The sequence below is a fragment of the Pristis pectinata genome, chromosome 7 (assembly GCF_009764475.1).
Source record: "Pristis pectinata isolate sPriPec2 chromosome 7, sPriPec2.1.pri, whole genome shotgun sequence".
NCBI lineage: Eukaryota > Metazoa > Chordata > Chondrichthyes > Rhinopristiformes > Pristidae > Pristis > Pristis pectinata.
In genome coordinates, this window is record NC_067411.1 from 101,931,903 (window position 1) to 101,953,568 (window position 21,666).

The 21,666-nt window shown below is 38.9% G+C and overlaps 1 protein-coding gene across 2 annotated transcripts in view; it reads right to left on the minus strand.

Moving 5' to 3' along the window:
- Positions 1-313: 313 nt before the first annotated feature.
- Positions 314-21,666, minus strand: part of LOC127572339 (single-stranded DNA-binding protein 2) — a 299,567-nt gene continuing 278,214 nt past the window's right edge. For both annotated transcript variants that reach the window (XM_052019481.1, XM_052019480.1), the window contains 2 exons: positions 20,746-20,844; positions 314-6,029 (listed from right to left, as the gene is read on the minus strand). In XM_052019481.1, coding sequence (XP_051875441.1) covers positions 6,000-6,029; positions 20,746-20,844 — 129 coding nt within the window. In that variant the 3' untranslated portion in view covers positions 314-5,999. The remainder of the gene's footprint in view (positions 6,030-20,745; positions 20,845-21,666) is intronic.

Below are 21,666 nucleotides of genomic sequence, written 5' to 3' on the forward strand. Positions count from 1 at the left end.
CAAGTCAGAAAATTACCCCAAATCCTTATTAATTTAGTAGTTTACATGTGAAAGAGATTAAGTTTTATTGGATGCAAATTAAAAAAAACACAAAACATACAACGAAACAAGGCAGATGCTAAAATATCCACAGAATTAGGCCTACAAGCTTTTCCATGAGTCACTGTAGCCATTACCTGTGCCTTTGAAACAATTTTGTGTCCTTGCCCAATAGCAGTGAATCCATTGAAGAAGCTCGGTACATAATATTTATTATTTAAATCAAGGACCAAGGTCTATAGTACATTTGATGTAACAGTTTAATGAGCAATTTTTCAATCTAAGAAACTTTACATTTTAAAGAACATACAAATGGTGTAGTACATAACGTGGTGACCAATGAACCAGGACACATCGCTAAGTAGTACTCAGGAACACAAAGAAAAGTGAAGGCAGAACTATTAAACACAATACTGTTGTGTCCGCAGGAACAAATACAAAGTAGTAAAACACTGGGATAAGGAAATTCATTTTAAACATTGAGTTCATGCAATGATGTGTGGTGCTGGGCAGCCACCAAGATATGCTTCAAACTTTGTACAGCAACTTCTAAAGACCATCTGCATAAATTAAATTTGCCCTAAAAACCTAGAGTTATATAGGTACCGACTTCATATGTTAATTCTTTGATATGCTCATGGAATAGAGGATGGAATTTGGAAACTCTTTTGTTTTAAATTCACTGAGAAGTAAAATAGCTTTGATTGTATTCTTGTTAGAAGAAACAAATTAAAAGAAAAATAATATTGGTGACTGATTATATTGAATTGATTTTAAGAACAAAGTGCAGAAGCAGATCTCTAGTTTATAAGCACAACATTGTCGTAGCAATGCCACTGGTTGACAAAGTGTAATTGTTTCCAGGAGTTGTGAATTTCCACTACCTAGAGTTTCCCCCTGACTCCATGTTCACATACTCAATATCTGTCAGCAGGTTCTTCAGCACAGCTCTAACTCAAGGGAAACCACCAAATACAAAGATGATTGAAGCACTGTAACCTCCCTTACCACTGTATAAATAGGTTAAAGAGTTTACTTCTTTAACCCTATCTGGCTACACAAATTTTTAACTGGTTGAAATATTATTTATTATTTAATTATGCATTGTAATAAACGTCAGGGTATCTGTTTTCTGAAATGAGTCCAACTGCTTACGAGCTGTATAGCATCATGTTACAGAGTGAATTTGATTTCAAAAGAACCACACTAAAAAAAGATGATTGGTTTAAAAACTGCATGGCTCCTCTTTGGCCCAACTAGGCTAAATTTAGATTTAATAACCATAACTATACACCAGTTTTTAGTGTCTCTCACCCTTTTATTCAAGAAATTCAGTTGATTTTTAAAACTAAGTCAAAACAATATAATTTTAATGCACAATTTTCTGAAATTATATGACATTTCATAAAAAAGTATAGAATATATAAAACAGAATGTGGAATTTACTTAATATAATCGATGAGGGAGTATATAGACAAATGAAAAGTACAAAACATTGGGGTATTAAGCACTTAATTAAGTGAATGTTCTTGAATATAAAACCTGTTTACCTTTGCAAATTATACACAGTTTCAATTTACATCATGTGCATTTGAATGAGATGCATCATATAGATACTGTATAGGCACATGGATTTTTTTGTTATGAAGGTTAATTTAGATTTTGCCATTTTGAGGTTAGAGGGCAATGTAAACTAACTTAAATATTAATGTTATTTTCTGTAAAATGAAACAATAGATATTCAGGGCAAAATAATACTTCAATTAGAAAAGCTGAATTTATTGTTTTCTGGCAGTTTCTGCTTAGTTGGCTGAAATCTTTAAGATATCCACATCCGAGATTCTAGAGTTAGTTAAGCATGCTCAACAAGGCAAAAAAATCAAATACAAAAAAAAACCAAATAATAAAGAATTGGCTAATTTAGTGACATACTAACAATAACTACAGAAACACGCTTGCTACATGGAACCAAATTGCGCTTTACAACATTATTTTACAGTATAAACCATAGTCAAGACAAAGTTTCTTACACAAGCTACATTATTTTACATAACACACCAGAATGACTTTTGGAACAATTACCACGCTGTTATTGCAGCTACCTATCCATCGCAGAATTAAATTTATTTATATTTGTCTTTCGTAATCTCTTGTGCAAATGTTGGAAAAATAGTGGTAAATGGTAAATAGATCAAAGAACACTGCATTTTCTGACACCAAAGGAAAGAAAACTGAATCCTGGGAGCACTGCTTACATGAATTTCCTGTCAAAGGCAAGATTTCCTTTTAAATAATCATTTCTCAATGTGAGGCACGAAGTAAAGGCAATAGAGAAATCATAGCCACGTATAAGGGAAAACTGTCACAAGATTAATTTTCATAACTAACATACACGTCTCAAATTGGCATTGTGGATTATACCGAGTTCACTGACAAAAGCAAATTCTGTTAAACTGAAATATTTTGTTTTTTTTGCTGCCTAAATTGCAGCATTGAACCAGTTTTAGCACATGATCTGAAACTACACAAGGCAAATATGTAACATAATTTTATATGTTTGACAGAATATTCATCACTGTACACTGTGAAATAACCAAAATATCCCCCCAGATAAATAATCTGAGCAAACTACACTTAGCATCAGAAGAAACTGTTCCATTTCTCAGTGGACATGACGCAATTCCAGTACTCTGAAGCCAAAGATGGGGCTGAGAAATTGGAAATGTAGCCTTTTTAATCCATTAATCAAACAAATTTTACATGATGAAATATTAGATTGCAGACTGGACACCTCATAACATTCAGTGCTGAAACAGAAGGGACAGACCATGCATACTCAAATAATCAACGTATTTCATAAAATCCATCTAAACAAGCTAACTGTGTGCTTTACCACTTGATCAAAAAATAACATTAGGATATATTTTCTCTGAATTTTGGGTGGTAATAGGTCAGCTGCGAGCTGTAAACAATGATGCAGCATTAACTGCTCTGTTCCCACTGATAAGTAGCTGACTGCAATTTTGGAGCAGATTGAAATACAAGAGAACAGTGTTTCTGTCTAAAAGAACCAAATGATTTAGACAGCGCACAAACCAAGATGCTACCCCTTATGTGTGGTCCCAATGCAATTTTTTTCTTCTACGCTGTGAAGTACATGCTCTGAGTGAAGTGAGCATGAATGGGCTGGCCCACAATTACCCTCCTGTACACTGCAGTGGTCCCTCCATCACATTTCAATGTTTACTTTTTGTGGACTCTGTGGTGCAACTGCAAGTTTCCAACCTGGCTGTTCAGCACTGGAAGCTCACTAATCTACTGAAATGAGGTTCCGTCAAAAACTTGGTCAGACCTCCTGCCATCATCACCGCCTTGCCCACTGCCTGCAGATTAAATGCATATCAAAATATATGCCCAATCTTTAAAAAAAATCTACGTTATTTCTCATTAAATGAATTATAAATAATTTTCTTGCAGATTTTTGGTGGAAAGCAATGGTTTATGAAAATATAAACCAGTTATTTCTTGTAAATACGTAACCCAAGTACTCAATGAGCTCACGCGGTGATATCTTTTTCGGTTAAATGGTTTAATGTTACGAGAATGGATGTATGACTCAGACAAGTAACACTGTTCATCCTAGCTGTTCAGAATTCTAAAATATAACAAAATATATCAATGTTTAATGAACTCAAGATCAAATGAAGCTTAGAGGGACGATAGTATTTTGACCTGGTTCAGTGAAGAAGTTTGGCAGTTCAAAGTGTTTCTGCAGTTCAAGACATGGTTTGCAGAACAATGTACTCGCGTGCTGAAGCTGCTGAATGAGAACAGGTCAATCTTTCCCAGAACCCAATCACAATGCTCTAATTTGTGCATTTAAATATAGTTTAGTGGCATAATTTCATGAAGGCCATAAAAAGAATAAAGTGTTACTAAAAGAAAGCTATCTGTAACCTTCACAACGATCAGCATTATATTCAGATTGAAATCCACGATTGTATGTGATTACTCTGCATTTGATATGGTACTGGCATTTCATTGCTAGTTAATATATAAATATCTTCAAAAAGTAATACAAGGAAAAAAAGTCTGAATGCCCAAACTAAAGTTAGTTTTTTTGGGATGTGGCAGTGCCTTTTTTCCTTTTGTTGAAATGTACTGTTTCTTGAAACAATAAGTAGGCTGTCGTACATTTCTGATTGTTAGGGCCTTTTCAAATGAGGAATCACAGGGAAAGGATTACACGTACAATTTTCCTTTTTTTTTGTTATTTTGCAAAATTTTCACAGATTACTTTGCTTCTCTTAAATACTTCTAACTAGAAATCCATTGCCATAATTATAAGTGATAGCAAGATGATTCAAACTGTACAACACTCCAGTGTTGTGCAATCATTATCACCAGTTCCCACACCCAAGTCCCAGAACAATTAAAAAACATGTTCTACACTTAATTCATTTGTCTAAAATAGAAAATTGATATAGTAACAGGAACTAACTTTTTTTAAAAAAATATCAACTGTATAATTGGAGTTTGGAGCTGGTTAACTTCAAATGGTTACGTTAGTTAAACACAGAATTGTACAACTTTTAAACATGCATGATTAAAATGAGCTTCAAAATTATGGTTCCATTTGGATAAAGTTTGGTAAATTTCATTTAAACATTTGTATACTGGTCTGAGAACAGAAAAAGTTAGCCAGCAATTTGTACAAAATTTTACACTAGTTCCATTGTCAGACCAGAGAACTTTCCCCATGGGAAAAGACCCTAACTGCAGTGACTTTGAGAACCCTCATTTTCACACATACAAATCAAAGACCAAACAAAAAACTTCAGTTTGTTACAATCTACACATCATGTACATTTACAATATATCATTTTGCACAAAATGAAGAATAAGGGATACATGAACATTTACAAAAGATAGTTTCATTTTCAATTTTTTTTTAAAAAAGAGGTAATGGCTAAAACACAGAATTTTATGGTGCGATATTAAATGAGCAAGGATGGCCATTCTCCATTAGTGGCAGACCGCAGGTCACCCAGGTTATACAATTTACCATCAAATATCCTTAATCACACTCCTAGAGTACTACATCTCAGCATCATTTTAATGTCGTCAGGGAAAAGGGAAAAGAGAGAAATAAAACAACAATTCTGCAATTTCTTAGCTGCAATTACTATAGCACTTGTCGGCTGTTGTCAGTGACCATGAGCATAGTCCATCTAGTGTTCAACATTGATATGCCAGGACTGTAGTTAAGGACCCGAATCCACCACTGTACTCTATGATTAAAAGACAGGCTCTCTCCTATATCACACGACAATTAATGTAGTTCTAATTAATGAATAACACTTACTGAACACAACATTAAGTGCAAGATATTCATTAGCTTTTTCTTTTTCCCTTCCACATATATCCTACAGTGTTTGGCTAGTATATTTGTTCTGCTGAGTAGCAATGATGTCATATAAAGCATAAAAAGAGGTATCATCAGGAGCTTGTTTATACATTACAAAATTACAAGTAACATAATTTCTGAGATATTGAGACTAAAAAGTGAATTGGAAGGGAAGAACAGAAGAAAGTTGACTCACATTAAGCTGTATTTGTTATTGTATTCTTTCAAACAGCTGAATCAAGCACACCATGTCTTACTTAACTATGGGAAGTCATGTAAGTTGCTGTGTTTTGCCTAGATTAGGCATATCCTACATTTAAATGGTTGAACTGTTCAGTCTCTGAGGTTTTGTAAACTTAAAAAGAATATTTTGGACCCGCTTTCAGTACACAATGAGACACCTGTCATTTGCAGAACAACAGGGTCTTTGCTAGAATCAAAACCTCTTTTTCTGCAGAGCTTTGTAAAATATTTTATTTTTCTCTTGGATGTACTTATTTCACGTTTTAAGAGGCAAACCATTCTGGCCTTGATCATGAGGAGGGATACGAGATCACACACTCATTGTCATGCTTGGAGAATACTGCAAAAAAAAAACAAAAGAGCATATGAAATTCTTTTACGAACAGCATTTTCCTTCATTGCCAAACATAAAGTCAACAAATTACAGAAGTAATGCCCAAATTTAACATTTCTGTTCACTATACTCCAACATGTATGTATATAAAGCCACCAATAAATGTCATGAGTAAATGATATTAATTCAAGTCTGTTGTACTCACATTCAACCTTTTGGAGAGTGGAATGACTATCACAGGTACAACCCCCCCCCCCCCCCCCCCCCCCACCATCGAGGACATCTTCAAGAGGCGGCGCCTCAAGAAGGCGGCATCCATCACTGAAGACCCTCACCATCTGGGACAAGCCCTCTTCTCGTTACTACCATTGGGGAGGAGGTACAGGAGCCTGAAGACCCACACTCAACGTTTCAGGAACCAGCTTCTTCCCCTCCACCATCAGATTTCTGAACGGTCCATGAACCCATGCACACTACCTCGTTATTCCTCTTTTGCACTATTTATTTATTTTGTAACTTACTGTAACTTTTATGTCTTGCACTGTACTGCTGCACAGAACAACACATTTCACAACATGTGTCAGCGGTAATAAACCTGATTCTGATGTAATACAATCGGGTCTGTAACTTGACATCCGAAAGGGCAAGGGCCTCAATAGGTGCCTTTGTCTCAAAATTGTTCCCATCTCCATCCTGAGCTGAGTTGTAAGATTCTTAAACTGAAACGTGTTTAATGGTTGATCAGAAGTCCAGCAGTGGCATTGGTATTGGTTTATTATTGTCACTTGTACCGAAAGCTTGTTTTACAAACCGATTGTACAGTGGATGCAATGTCTGCTCTTCTTCCCACCACAGCAACTCATAAGCTGGCTGTCACACCTTACACAAGACGGAGTCTCACACCTCGCACTGGCAAATGTAAACCTCTGTCGACAGAGGATTGGTTTATGATTTTCTAATGTGATCTCTGTCCACTTTCAACCTCTTCAGTAAAAATATCAACATTCAACATGAACTATGTTCACAAATTACACATATATTGTTCCCACACATACCTTCTGCAGAGACAAAATACCTTTAAGTATTGTCCCAATATATTGGGAACACAAGAAGAGCAGATACTACACTATCTGCCTTCACTAGATGGCTGTGGCCCTTTATCATAAGAAGTTGCAATTCTTAGCTCATTGTTCTTTAACAGTGGTGTCAAGTAAGGAATTCCAGGATATTCAGTTGCAATGATGAAGGAACGTTCATTGACAATGTTGCTGCTTTTTCTTCCATGAGGAACCCCCGCAGTAGTGTTCTTGGGTGAAACAATTGGCTCCAAGGAACCAAGATCATCCTCCACCACGTCAGAAATGACTCCACCCACTTCAGCAATATTCTTAAACTCAAGGTGCAGTTTTGCTTGGATTCTTTGGTGCCTGACTGGTCACAAGCTGCTTTGTAATCAAGGGTCTCTCTCCCCTCCACTAACATTTAGTTTGTGTCCATGCTGGATCAAGGCTAGAATCAATGTCTGGAAGGTGAGCAGTTTGGTGGAACTCAAATTGCACACTGACGAGCAGAGTATTGGTGATTGGATGGTAGTATTTTACCATGTTTTCTGGAGCAGGCTGACAGAGCAACAATGGCTGCTGTTTGTTTATCCTTTTTTTGTTGGCTTACTCAGACAATTCTTAATATCTGCTGGGTAGATACCACTTTTACTATTGTATTGACCAAGCTGGGGGGAGGCAAACTCTCATATACTGGTCTTCAGCAATGTGGCTATGATGTTGTTAAAGGTTCTAGGCTTTCTATGAATCCAATGGACTGATTGCTTGTTTGTAGCAGATGGAGTGTACCAGCCAAGACAGAACTGAATAGTCACTCAGCCCTTTCAGAAGATGGTCGCAAATCACACCTTCTCTGAACGGCAAAGCCGTGGAAGATTTAAGCCACAAAGCACAATCACAATGAAAGCACATAATAGTTTTAAGAAAGAAAATTGAAACTAGCAATACTCCATGAAGTTCCTTACAACTGTGTGTCTAAACCAAGTACAGAAAACTGAAGGAGAAAAAAAATCCATGTGATAACAATACAGAAATGCACATGAATATAGAGCCAAAAGCAACAAAATAAAACACATATTGGACAGTTAAAATGTTTCTAAATACAATGCTGAGCAACATTAGGTGTGAACATCAGAAAAGACTCAGAAAGAAAAAAGAATTTTCTCAAAGAATTAATTAAGGAAGTTTTTTTTAAACTTTAGTAACAGTATTTTTATTTGATGAGGTTTGTAATGTAGCTGTTTCCTTTGTTATAGGCTTAGCAATTAGAAAAATAAGATAAATATTACTTTTTAATCAAGCATTTCCTGTGCAAGAAAGTCAAAGTTCAGAGGGTAAACGTGGTAAACGAATGAAAGACTAAATAATAAAATCAATGTTTAAAATAAATGGAAAGAAAGTGAGGCTGCCTGTAAGGGCTGGTGTCGTGTAGGCTGTGAGGGGGCGTTGGGCGGGCCATGAGGGGGCGTCGGGCGGGCCGTGAGGGCTGGTGTTGGGCGGGCTGGGACCAGCAGTGTGGCAGATTAATGCTGATACACAAGGCTCAGCACCACACTCTGACAACTGCAGGTGTTGCTGGGAACTGGCAGCACCTGCTCATAGCAGTTAGCGTAACGCTATTACAGAGCCAGCGACCTGGGTTCAATTCCGGCCGCTGTCTGTAAGGAGTTTGTACGTTCTCCCTGTGTCTGTGCTGGTTTTCTCCGGGTGCTTCTGTTTCCTTACACGTTCCAAAGGTGTACGGGTTAGGAAGTTGTGGGCATGCTACGTTGGCTCCGGAAGTGTGGCGACACCTGTGGGCTGCCCCCAGAACACTCTACGCAAAAAAAGGTGCATGTCACTGTGTTTCGATGTACACGTGACTAATAAAGATACCTTACCTTATCTTATATGTTGACAGACTGCCTTGTTCCTACCGTTTTTCTGATCACCTCCAATTAGATGAGATGGACGCTCATAGAGAAACATGAGGGAGGGCTGTGAAGCCAAGTAAAGAGGGGGAAGCAATAGCTTCTGATGCAATCAAAAGATGGTACTGAGAAAGAAAGTTGGATCTGGGCGGTTGTCTACAGATGGAGCAGGTGCCAGTCCTCAGCAGTGCCCGAGACTCACCATGCCAGCTAAGGGGCAGTCTTGAGCTGAGCCACACATCTCTGTGCTGGACGGTTGCACAACTGGTCCTGACCCGACTCTCCACACTGAGCCAAGAGTGATTCACTGATGCAGGATTGCTAGCTGAGGGCAGGAATTTGTGCCAGGTTCCTGGCACAGCAATGCAGTCAGTGATGCATGTCTCTAATATGTACTGCTGCAATGACTCCCCCAGCAATGATTCTATTATCACTCTTGTCCCTGTGAGCATAGCCCGTGTGCTGAGCAGGGTACCTAGGTACTGAAGATTATGTGCCAAAGGAGTTTTAAAAATAAGCCTCCAAATTTGAAATCAAGGTTCAAATCTAATCTTACCTGATAACTCACAAAATCATTACGAACGAGGACAACCATTCATTCCTTCTATCTGAATACTCCAACATCCCCAGAATTGTTTCTTAAATGCTTCTGCTCCATCTGGAAGATTATTCTGTGCAAAAATCTTACATTCATAGAGAACTTTATGACACCCAGATTACAATTACAATCACCTATGTTGAATCCATGTCTGTGCTCATTTTAATTAAAAAATATTAGATTTCTACACAACAAATCAATTCTCAAATATCTCCTTTCTCAGGTAGAAGTTCATTATTCAATAATAATTCAGATCTTGGACACTGGAGGGAATTCCTGTGGCTCTTCTCAGCAGTAACTCGTGCCCGATTGTGCTTCTTACTTCTTGATGAGCAGAAATGAATGAAGTATTCCAGATGCAGACAAACGTGAGCACCAGTAAGTTTGATTGCCATTTTCTCTGACTGACAGTCCACTAGTTGACTACATTATTCACCATCCTACAAGCTTTATTCATTATTACTTTATGTTACTTCAACAGGTTTATTGTTAACATGAACAACAGGGCCAAACTCCGGGGAGCAGGCTGGATGATTGACTGGTGACAGCCTCTAGTGGAAGATCAAAAGTGGGCATGTTCACTGATGATTATATTCAAATCCATCCGCAAATCAACAGAGAATAAAGTATCCAAGCCTGCATGCAGCAAGACCAAGACAACATTTTAGCATGCGCGGTGAAGAAGCAAACAATAGTCACCTTCACCTAAAGGACTACAGTGGTTCAAGATGTCCCTCAAAGCTCCAAGTATCCTGACCTCCAGCTGCTGTCTCAGTGGATTTTGCATGTTCGTCCTGTGACCACATAGGTTTTCTCTGGGTGTTCTGGTTTCCTCCCACATGCCAAAGACACGCTGGTTGGTAGGTTAAATGGTATTGGTATTGGTTTATTATTGTCACTTGTACTGAGGTACAGCGAAAAACGTGTCTTACAAACCGATCTTACAGGTCAATTCATTACACAGTGCAGTTACATCAAGTTAGTGCAGAGTACATTGATGTAGTACACTTAAAAAAAAATAACAATACAGAGTAAAGTGTCACAGCTACAGAGAAAGTGCAGTGCAATAAGGTGCAAGGTCACAACAAGGTAGATCATGAGGTCATAGTCCATCTCATTGTATAAGGGAACCGTTCAATAGTCTTATCACAGTGGGGTAGAAGCTGTCTTTGAGCCTGGTGGTACGTGCCCTCAGGCTCCTGTATCTTCTACCTGATGGGAGAGGAGAGTGTCCCGGGTGGGTGGGGTCTTTGATTATGCTGGCTGCTACACCAAGACAGGGAGAGGTAAAGATGGAGTCCAAGGAGGGGAGGCTGTGTAATGTAAATTGCCATCATTACAGGTAGGCAGGAGTATCAGGGGTAGTTGAGGGGATGCAAGAGGATAAAAAAACAGATGAGAATTGATGAGAGCTCGAGGGTTGATGTGGACACTGAGGGCCAGAGGGCCCATTTCCCCGCTGTGTGGCTCAATGACAAATGCCGGGCAATGACAATTTCCAACGAGAGAGTGTAATCACCTACCCTAGACCTTTAATGGTATTACCATCAGTGAAGTCCTCCACCATCAACATTCCGAGGATAATAACTGACTAGAAGCTGAACTGGATATGCCACATGAATGCTGTGGCTATAGAAATTCCAACAACACTTGACATTATCCAGGACAAAGCAGTCCACATCCTGTCCATTACACAGATAATCCATCCCCTTTACCACTGACTCCAGTATGCATCAGTTACAAGATGCACCATGGTGTTTACAAGCAGCCACCACCCAACATCAACATGCTGCTGTGGAAGCTCAGACTGATGCCACCATGGCTCTGGAGACATGTCTGGAGGACGTAGCAGCTCTCCAGTAATCTGTGCTTCAACAGACTATACACTTGCTGAGGCACTAACCTGATTACTCAACAAGCCTTCATGGTTTTCTGGGCTGCATAAATCCACATTGGTCTGGGGTAGATAAATCCACGTTGGCAGTAGGACTGTGTGGCATGAATGTGCAGTCCTCTTTTACATTCATAATCAGTCAGTTAACCCAGCTGGAGATTAGCTGTGGCGGGCTGGAGCTTCTTGAGGGTGTCCTGCAAGAACATCTACAGTTTCCTCTCGATGTAAGCCGTCTTTCATCAGCAACCAGCCCATTGACATTTGTCTGGTATCCGTCATATTCTGAAGGGTAAATCTGCCTTGGGTTGGAATGATTGAGTTATGATGGCTTTCATTACTGCAGTGCAATGGTCCACACCAGTAGGTAGGTAATGTTTGGAGTGCTGTAGGATGGAGGTTTGTGGCTGCATTCATTAGAATTGCAATGAAATTAGTTGGTTATGGATGGTCCATCCAAAAGGTGCCCATGTTGTTTTCTCCCTCCTCTTCTTGCCCTTCCACCTTCTCCTACTCTTGCAGCACAGAGCAGACCAGGGGACATCTCACGATCCATTCAAGTAGCATTTGTAGGGCTCCTTCAGTGCAGCAACAGGTTTTTTGTTTGAGAATATCAGTGATCTATCCATGCAGACAGAATGCTTGGCAGCCTGACTTTCATTACAGAAATCCTGCCTACATGTGCGTGGATGATGCACCAGAGCCAGAAACTAAATGTGCAAGATTTAGCTCATCTCCCAGTAGCCTTCATTTGGCTTGCTATAGAGCCTGAGTTATCAGTGGAGCAGACAGATGAAAAATGAAAGCATCATAATTGTTGACCAGATGTTGGAGATTTGACTAGAACTCTTTCTAGTTCCACGTCCACGTTGATATGCAGTGCCGTCAAGGTGAACGGAGTCCAGCTGATTCTGGGCACAGCTTGGGACACTGTAATGCTGCCAGTGAAGCTGTATATGTCCTTCAGCAGCTGCATTCCTCAAGGGAGGCCGAGATATGTTTGTCTCTCAGTGACAGTAAGCTGAGACCGGTTGCAGACATCAATCAACAACTCACCTGCAAGCAGCAGATGATTCCTTTAAGCAGTGGTGAAGGGAGATCCTTCCTGCTGCAGAATGTGTGTTCAGCTGTGCAATATGAACACATGGTGTTAGCTGTGTTATTAAAGTCCAATCCAGTGATGTCGGCAACAGCTTCAAGCTAACTTGAGGATCTGCCTACTCTGCACATTGTTGGCTGTGGTAATACCTTTTCTAACATGGCAGCTAACATGACTCAAATTACAAATGTGCACAAGTGCATCAGATGCGTACCAGAACCAATCGGCACCTACAGCACCCAAATGTCTAAAGCCACACAGGCAAATCTCTTCTGTCATTTATCATGTTCCCAGATACCACCAGACCACAAAGGCAAGCCATAACATGCACTTGATATAGTGATATTATTTTAAAGAGATTTGTATCACAACACAGACCATCTGCAAGGTATATAATTATTTGCCAAAATGAGTAACTTTTTTTCCATTGCGAAATGCAATTCACTGTGTGTTTCACTGTACATGTGACTAATAAAGATATCTTAAATGCAGCAGAATGATGGCATTGAGGTGTTCTGCAGCTCCTGTTATTTTGTGACTAAAGTGCTGATCTGAGCATCAGTCACTTGTTTGTTACATAAACACATCTGACTGAAGATAATCCCTAAACTAGCCTGGAAAACGAGAGCAAAAGTTTATGGGAGGTGGTGACCTGAACTGCTATTGATCTATGATGCATATATCATTACAGCACTAAACCAAGATCTGTAACACTGAATCCTGCAGAACCAATCTTCATCGGAATTGACAGGTAGATGAGCTGGTTCTATGGATATAGTGCTGACAAGTTTGGCAGACGTTACCAGTTTGATTCTGGTGCTTGCTCATTTCTCTGACCTGCCTATTCTCACTTAATCATGAAACGATGCACTGTGAGGAACATCTAATTGCCTTCATTAATTTTAACATGAGTTGACAATGACCAAAGGTCCCTTTAATCAAATGCCTTATTGTTCCCCAAGCTCTCGTGAAAACAAGTACCCTCAGAACTCCGTCATTTGCCTTTTTACCTCATCCGATTCTGCTGAAGTCTTCAAAACGCTCTAATTACTGTTAGCTTCTCAGTGAATTTTCAGAGAGTATTTGATTATTTTAGTACATAGGATTTCTGTGCAATGGTCTTTTTTTTAAAGAAGATATAGATAAGAAGTCTGTTGAGAAATTCATCTCCAATCAGAGATGCCAAATGTGCTACGTGATACCATTAACACATTGGAATGAGTTTAGGAGACTGTTGCTATAATCAGGTATGTGCAGTACGACTGACCAGGCAAGAATTTCTAGGTATGTGCCTTCAAAATGAATAACAGAAACAAAATGGTATTACAGGATTGAAATGGTTTAATAATCAAGGATACATTAAGAAGTTCTATCAAAGCTAGAGATCTTGTTTACGGATCTTCTTCTGACACAACCTCACCAGCAAATGAAGCACCCAATCAAAATCCATCTTAACCAGGCAAAATGTCTCACCAGGGCTCATGGCAAACCACTGTAATAACTAAACGAACCTATCCCTAGTGTAAACCCACAAAAGTGGCATGGAACAACGATGTATCTGATCCAGACTGTTGAATCTCAGGTTATGTGCTACCGCACCATCACCTATAATGGCATAACCCAGAAAATAAAACATATAAACACCTCCTTGGAATAAGTTCATAATATCTATTTGCGTTGCTTCTGTTTAGATCAAGTTCATTTCTTTTATCCAAAGCAATTTGTCATTTTCTCCATAAAAGTTATGTCATTTCTGAAACAACAGAGGGCACCATTTGGTCAACAGAGGAGGCAAAAATCGAGAAACCGAGAGTTTTATGACAGTAAATTTGCCAACATAACTAATTCTAAACATAAAACAGATAGGTGTGCCATATACAACAGGAGTTGCTATGAATTATGAAATAGAAATACATTTTATTAAAGAAATATTACACCTTAGGTGTTTTTTAAAACTGTTAATTACAGGGCTTTTCAAACAGAGAATTAGAAATTTAATTTACATCTGCAATCCATTCAGATTTGATGGTACTAGAAACAGATTAGCTCAGGTTGCCCACCTTCCTCTCCAACTAGGCTGAAGGCAGTGTAATTTACTCAATTTATGTTGCACCATGTAAATGTAATCTCAGCTGAACAAATCAAATACATTATCTGAAAGCTAATTACAAATATGAAATGCATGAAATGTTCCTCGAGATCATCCACCAAACACCAACATACCAACTCATTCCTAGACTTCCATGTTTCCACCTGAGCCTAGAACAAACCACAGATAATCTCATCACTTTACCATATCACAACATGAAACAGTGCCCTTTGGAGTGCAGAAAATTACTGTCCACTCTCTCATCTTGCTTAAAATTTAACTTGTTGTTGGTTATTTCTTAACTCGGGTGCTCTATTTCCACTCTCTTACTGTAATCCGAGACAAATTGCCTGCTTGTTTCTGCACTCAAGTCAGACTTCCTCTCAATCTTCTGTTCTGCACTAAGACCAAACTCAGTTAAGAACCTTCTTTTAAATAACAAAGTCCTGCTCCTGCCATGAAGTTTCAGAATCCAATAGTTACTGAGAATTACTAACGATTATAGTTAAGAGGGCAGACCACCTTGGCTGGGGCTGTTATCCTTATAACATGAAAACAAGAGGCAAAACGTAATTCAGAGGTATAAAATTATGAGACCTAGACCAGGAAGAAGCTGTTTTCCTTACAGGAGGTAAATAATTAAGGGACATAAATTTAAATTAATTGGTAGAACGATCAGAGAGGAGATGGAAAATATCCAAAGTTGTGGTTGTCTAGAACTCAGTCTGAAAGCTTGGTGAAGGCAGAACCCCTGATCACATTTAAAGACGTAACTGGACGAGTGCTTGAAGAGCCAAAACCAAGAAGGCCATGGGCCAATCACTAGGAAATCACAAGATCACAAGACAAGGGAGCAGAAGCAGGCCATTCGGCCCATCGAGTCCGCTCCAAGGAAAGGGAAAATAGAAATGAGAAATGGGGAATGGGGGAAAGAAAAAAAAACTATTCTAATCCCAATTTCCGGCCTTATCCCCATATCCCTTGATATCCTGACTACTTAGATATCTATCTATCTCCTCCTTGAACGCCCCCACTGATCTGGCCTCCACTGCTGTACGTGGCAAGGAGTTCCACAAATTCACCACCCTCTGGCTAAAGAAATTTTTCCTCATCTCTGTTTTGAAACTGTACCCTCTAATTCTAAGATTGTGCCCTCTGGTCCTGGACTCACCCACCAAGGGAAACAGCCTAGCCACATCTACTCTTTCCTTTCCTATCAATATTTTAAATGTCGCTGAGGTCCCCTCTCATTCTTCTGTACTCCAGTGAGTACAGTCCAAGAGCCGACAAACGCTCCTCATACGTAAGCCCTTTCATTCCTGGAATCATCCTCGTAAATCTCCTCTGAACCCTCTCCAACGTCAGCACATCCTTCCTAAGATGTGGGGCCCAAAACTGCGCACAATATTCCAAATGAGGCCTCACTTGCCCCGTAGAGCCTCATCAACACTTCCTTACTTTTATACACTATACCTCTCGAAATGAATGCCAACATAGCATTCGCTTTCTTCACCACCGATCCGACCTGGTGGTTAACCTTTAAGGTATCCTGCACGAGTACCCCCTCAGTACTCGGGAACAATATCAATCATTCCATGTTTGGCTGGCATGGATACGATGTTCTGATTGATCTTCTTTTCTGTTGTAACATAGATCTATGAATAATTGTTGGTGCTCCTCTCTTAACCTTCTCCAGTACATCAACATCTACGTAAAAATAACACGCTGAAAATTGCACATCTTATTCCAAATATGCAATCACTAGTAATTTAATTACAGTAAGAAAGTTTTCCCTACTTTCTGTCAAATGCCCTTGAGATGGATTCTTATTTTTATTTAGGTTTTTTATAATAGCTTCACCTTTTCTTTAGAGTGTATGATGAATAATCATACCTGATGGTTAATAAACACTGTTGTGTATACTTTAGTTCATTCCTGTCCCACCTTACCTCAGCAACACTAAGGCAGAAGCTGAACAAGGATATGTAAACATTTGTGCCCTTAAGGTGCCGTGCAATGACAATCTCCAACAGAGTAGTTATTACAATTTTCTTAAGTCATTCTTTTTAAAGATAGTTTTGTGTGGATGTAACAATTCTTATTTATTATCTATAAATTCCATATGTTAATTAAAAATGAGTGCTCATATATCCCAGTCTGTACACATTCTTTAATATGATTGGTTGGTCCAGCTGCTCGGCAATGGTCCAGCTGCTCGACAACAGCCCTGCTGCTTGGTGCCCAAGGTCTCCTTTCTTGGGCGATTTCTCCTTTCCCGGTTACCTGCTGATGTTGGATTGTAAAAGATGTCAAGAAAAGAGAAACCCACATCTCAGAAATAACTTGATCTGTGTGGTGCAAACAGCACCATCGTTTTGCTCCTCAGGTCAAATATCAGGCCAATGTTTCTACAGCATAGTGATCAATAGAATTGTGCACCTATTGTCAGATTTCTAATTAGCTCTTGGAGAATGGTGAACACCAAGAGCCAGAAACTCAACATTCCTTAGTTTGAGGCACATAATCACACTGCACATGTAACCAACCAAGATGGATGACGTCAATAGAAATTGGCCTCATTATAATAATAGAGGCAATATACAGAGTTGGTTGTCTAGCAAAGGCAGGTCACCTATTTTCTTGACCCTAATAAGGCCTCCTTCTCCAACAACTGAGATTGGGTCAATCTTGGGTGAACATTTTGGTGTGTCACCAAGGACTCTTGCAAATTTCAGGTTTATTATCACTGACTTGTATGACGTGAAATGTGTTGTTTTGCGGCAGCAGTACAGCGCAAAGACATAAAATCACTATAAATTACAAAGTAAATACATAGTACAAAAAAAAAGAAATAATGAGGTTCATGGGTTCATGGACCATTTAGAAACCTGATGGCGGAGGGGAAGTAGCTGTTCCTGAAACGTTGAGTGTGGGTCTTCGGGCTCCTGTACCTCCTCCCCGATGGTAGTAATGAGAAGAGGGCTTGTCCCAGGTGGTGGGGATCCTTCTATAGAAGTACAGTGAAAAGCTTCCTGACTGGTTGCATCACAGCCTGGTATGGAGGCTCCGGTGCACAAGATTATAAGAGCTGCAGAGGGTTGTAGACTCAGCCAGCTCCATCACAGGCACAACCTCCCCATCATCAAGGACATCTTCAAGAGGCGGTGCCTCAAGAAGGTGGCATCCATCATTAAGGACCCTCACCATCTGGGACATGCCCTCTTCATGTTACTACCATTGGGGAGGAGGTACAGGAGCCTGAAGACCTACACTCAACGATTCAGGAACAGCTTCTTCCCCTCCGCCATCAGATTTCTGAACGGTCCATGAACACTACCTCGTTATTCCTTTTTTTGTACTATTTATTTGTTTTGTAATTTATAGCAATTTTGTGTCTTTGCACTGTACTTCTGCTGCAAAACAACAGATTTCATGATATATAAATCAGTGATAATAAACCTGATTCTGATTCATTAGGTGGCCAACCCATGCTTGCACTGCTGTATCAGGAGAGGCAGGAATGCTTAACATCAAGATACTGATTGGAAAAAAAGTTAAGTTGCTTGTAAATGATGGTGTTTTATCTGCTCTGTGCAGTCAAGTATTTTGGGAGGATTCTGAAAAATTCATTAGACATATACCACGGACCAAAGGCCAGCTTTTAAACAGGCATTACTTAGTCACTCACAGTTATTCACCTCCATTGAATAGGGCACTGGTGAGACCACATCTGGAGACTGTGTACAGTATTGGTCTCCTTACTTAAGGAAGGATGTTAATGTGCTGGAAGCAGTTAGGGAAAAAGCTTCACTGGACTAATACCTGGAATGAGCAGTTTGTTTTGTGAGGAAAGGTTGGAGAGACAAAGTTTGCCTCCAATGGTCTTTAGAGAAGAAAGAGAATTTGATGGAAACATGTAGGATCCTGAGGGGTCTTGACAGGGTGGATCTGGGGCAGATGTTTTCCACTGTGGAAGAATCTAGAATTAGGCATCAAAGTAGAGAGTGCCCAGCTCAGACAGAGTTGGGATGAATATTTTCTCCCTCATCGAGCCATGAATCTTTGGAAATCTCTTCCTCAAAGGGCAGTGGAAGCAGAGTCCTTGAATATTTTTAATCTAGATTCTTGATTAGCGAGGGGTTATTATGGATTGACAGGAATGTGCATTAAGCTTACAGTCAGATCAGGCATGATCTTACAAAATGGTGGAGCAGGTTCTGGGGCACAAGTGGCCTACTCTTGCTCCAGATTTGTACGTATTTTTGTATGGAATCCATGGAGAATTCCATGCACCAGTTCTAGCACTGTGCAGGCTCCTTGAATGGATTCCCCAGTATATGTGCTGCCTGCGGGTGCAGTACTTGTGCTTATTCAAGGACATGCAGAACTCCCAAAGTTGCTGGATCTCATGATAAAAATACTGACCATTCCATGCCAAACTTTAGGCACTTCTTCACAAAATCCAACCTATTTTGAAATTTGCATCAACATAATTGCAGAAATGACGCGCCTTTAAATGAAACAGAACCAATGGACTTTATAAAAGTGGGTTGGGATACGAGGAGAGCATATTGGAACAAATGTTTCCACCCTCAATATTGTCAGGTTAGCTCAGCGCTTTTGTGTCAAATGGCACACCAAAGCTTAAACATGTAGTCTATCCTGACATTTCAGTACAGCAGAATCAGAGCTGCATTGTCTAATGAGATGTTAAACTAAAGCTCTTGTCTGCTCGCTCAATAGCTCATACAAAAAAAATTCACCACTCCATTTGAAGTTCTCTTTGATGTCCAGTCAATGTTCCTCCTTTAACCAACACCATCAAATAATAAAGTAGAATATTTCCAGCATTTCCTGTTTTTATTTTACCATAAAATAATATGCTACTATTGCTTCATTGTTGCTGAATCAATTTCTAAAAATTAGCCTACCTAACATTATTGTGTGAGTGTGGTTACCACAGAGGCCTCAATAATTCAAAGGACAAGGCCCATCATTTTCTCAAGAGATGCTAGCGTTATCCATAACACCATGAACAAATTTTTAAAAATCTGATCATTTGATTTTTTTGCTGTTGGTTAAATCGTATTGAGCACAGGCCTGATGTCATTAACCTTTTCACAATACCCATTAATTGTAACATCAAGCTAAAGCAAAGCACTGATAAAGCAATATGAGACAGCTTATACATGCCAGTTATTTCTTATTTCTCTGTGAGCTAAACATGAGCAACTATAAATGCAATTTCATGGAGACAAACATGTCAGGTGGCACTGAGTTCTTTGACTGAAGGATCATCAAATGGGATCTTGAACTCCAGTAATCCCACTTGACTAAATTACAAATGACCCAAGTGCGACCTCAAACCAGGAAGTCTTCTTTATTTCAAAGATCAAAGAGGGTTGATTTCCTATAGGTTGCAATTGTAAAAATATACGAAAGAAATCGTCAGAGATAAGGATTTTTTCCCAATTTTCTAAGATTCACCTATGTAATTAATTGCATATGTTCAGTCCATTGTACTAGTAAAATGTTCAATGATAGCACAAGACTAATGCTTTCAAACTGCATTGTAAATAAAATATTCCACTATTTAAAATAATGCACAACTAATTACCACAGATGGGCTTTACAAAATATTACACTCTTGGCATGGAACAGTGCTGGAAAATAACATATTTATGCAAGTCCATCCTTTCTCTAATATGCCTCTTTGGAAATACCATAAAGAAAATGGGAAGAAAAAATCCTTCTCTCTGACAAGCTGCAATAGGTCAATGAAATAAAATTTTAATATCCTAATGCAGAAAAGAATTCCTCAAAACAGATCACAAGTAAATACAATTTCAAGGTGAAGCTGAAGAAAGGAAAAGTTAGTTTTCCTAAACATCTATTACTTTAAATAAAATATGAAAAATAGACAGATACAAATCACAAGCAAGGAACCCAGAAGTTATTTATAGATTCCATAAAAAGCATTTTGGGTGGCTCATACCTCCACATGTTGCCTTGTATTTAGCCCAGTAATAAATTAGATGGACTATTAATAGAGCAAAGTATAAAGGAACACTCACGCTGTCACTCTGAAAGGGATTCAGGAAGTTCCCACCCATCTCTCCATCGTCCCGTGGAGTGCCAGGCGGATTACTCATACTTATGTTACTGGGAGAATTCTAGGCACAGATAAATAAATAACCATTATTTTGAATGGAAGTTTTAATCTTATCAGATTGCAAATATCCTTGTTAATAAACTAATAACAACTGCTATATTTAACACATTTTATCCGTAGCTGTTCTCAGCCAAGATCAGAATGCTTGTCAGGTTATAAGACATTAAAGTTAAACATGACCATCAAAATCTCACATAACTGCAAGTTCCAATTTATTAAAATGCAAAAAAAAGCATATTATCAACTGTTGTACATATGTACTTGTGTAAGCTACTAGTGCAGCATGTAACCCTGCATTACGACGATACCTTTAGTCTTTTACAATTATTTATTCATGCATCCAAAAACATTACACATTTAACCAGCAAATCTGAGTTTGTCTTTTTCCTTAAATGTTGTTATAGGCACTTAATTTTATGTCACAAAAATATAATTCACCTTGGTAAGTGTCAATTGAAATTTAATAAGAACATAATTTTTTAAAATCAAAATTTATCAGTTTAATGCACACATTTAGACCATGTTCCATTGCTGCTCTTCTAGGCTTGGTCAGGGACAATGACCACATATCAGTTGACCACAAAGGATGTCCGGCAACTGGACACGACTGTTACTTGAACATGTTGTGCAAGTTTAATTCATACGTCTACAAACTTCTCTTTCTCCAGCAATGTTGGAAAGATGTGGGGGAGAAAGGCTCTTGGGTATAATTTCAGGCTTTAAATGTGTGTTAATTAAAATATTGTTTCACAATATTAATAGATGTTGTATTAAAGTTCTGAACTACTTTTGTAAGAAGACATTCTTTGAAGTTCAGGAGATC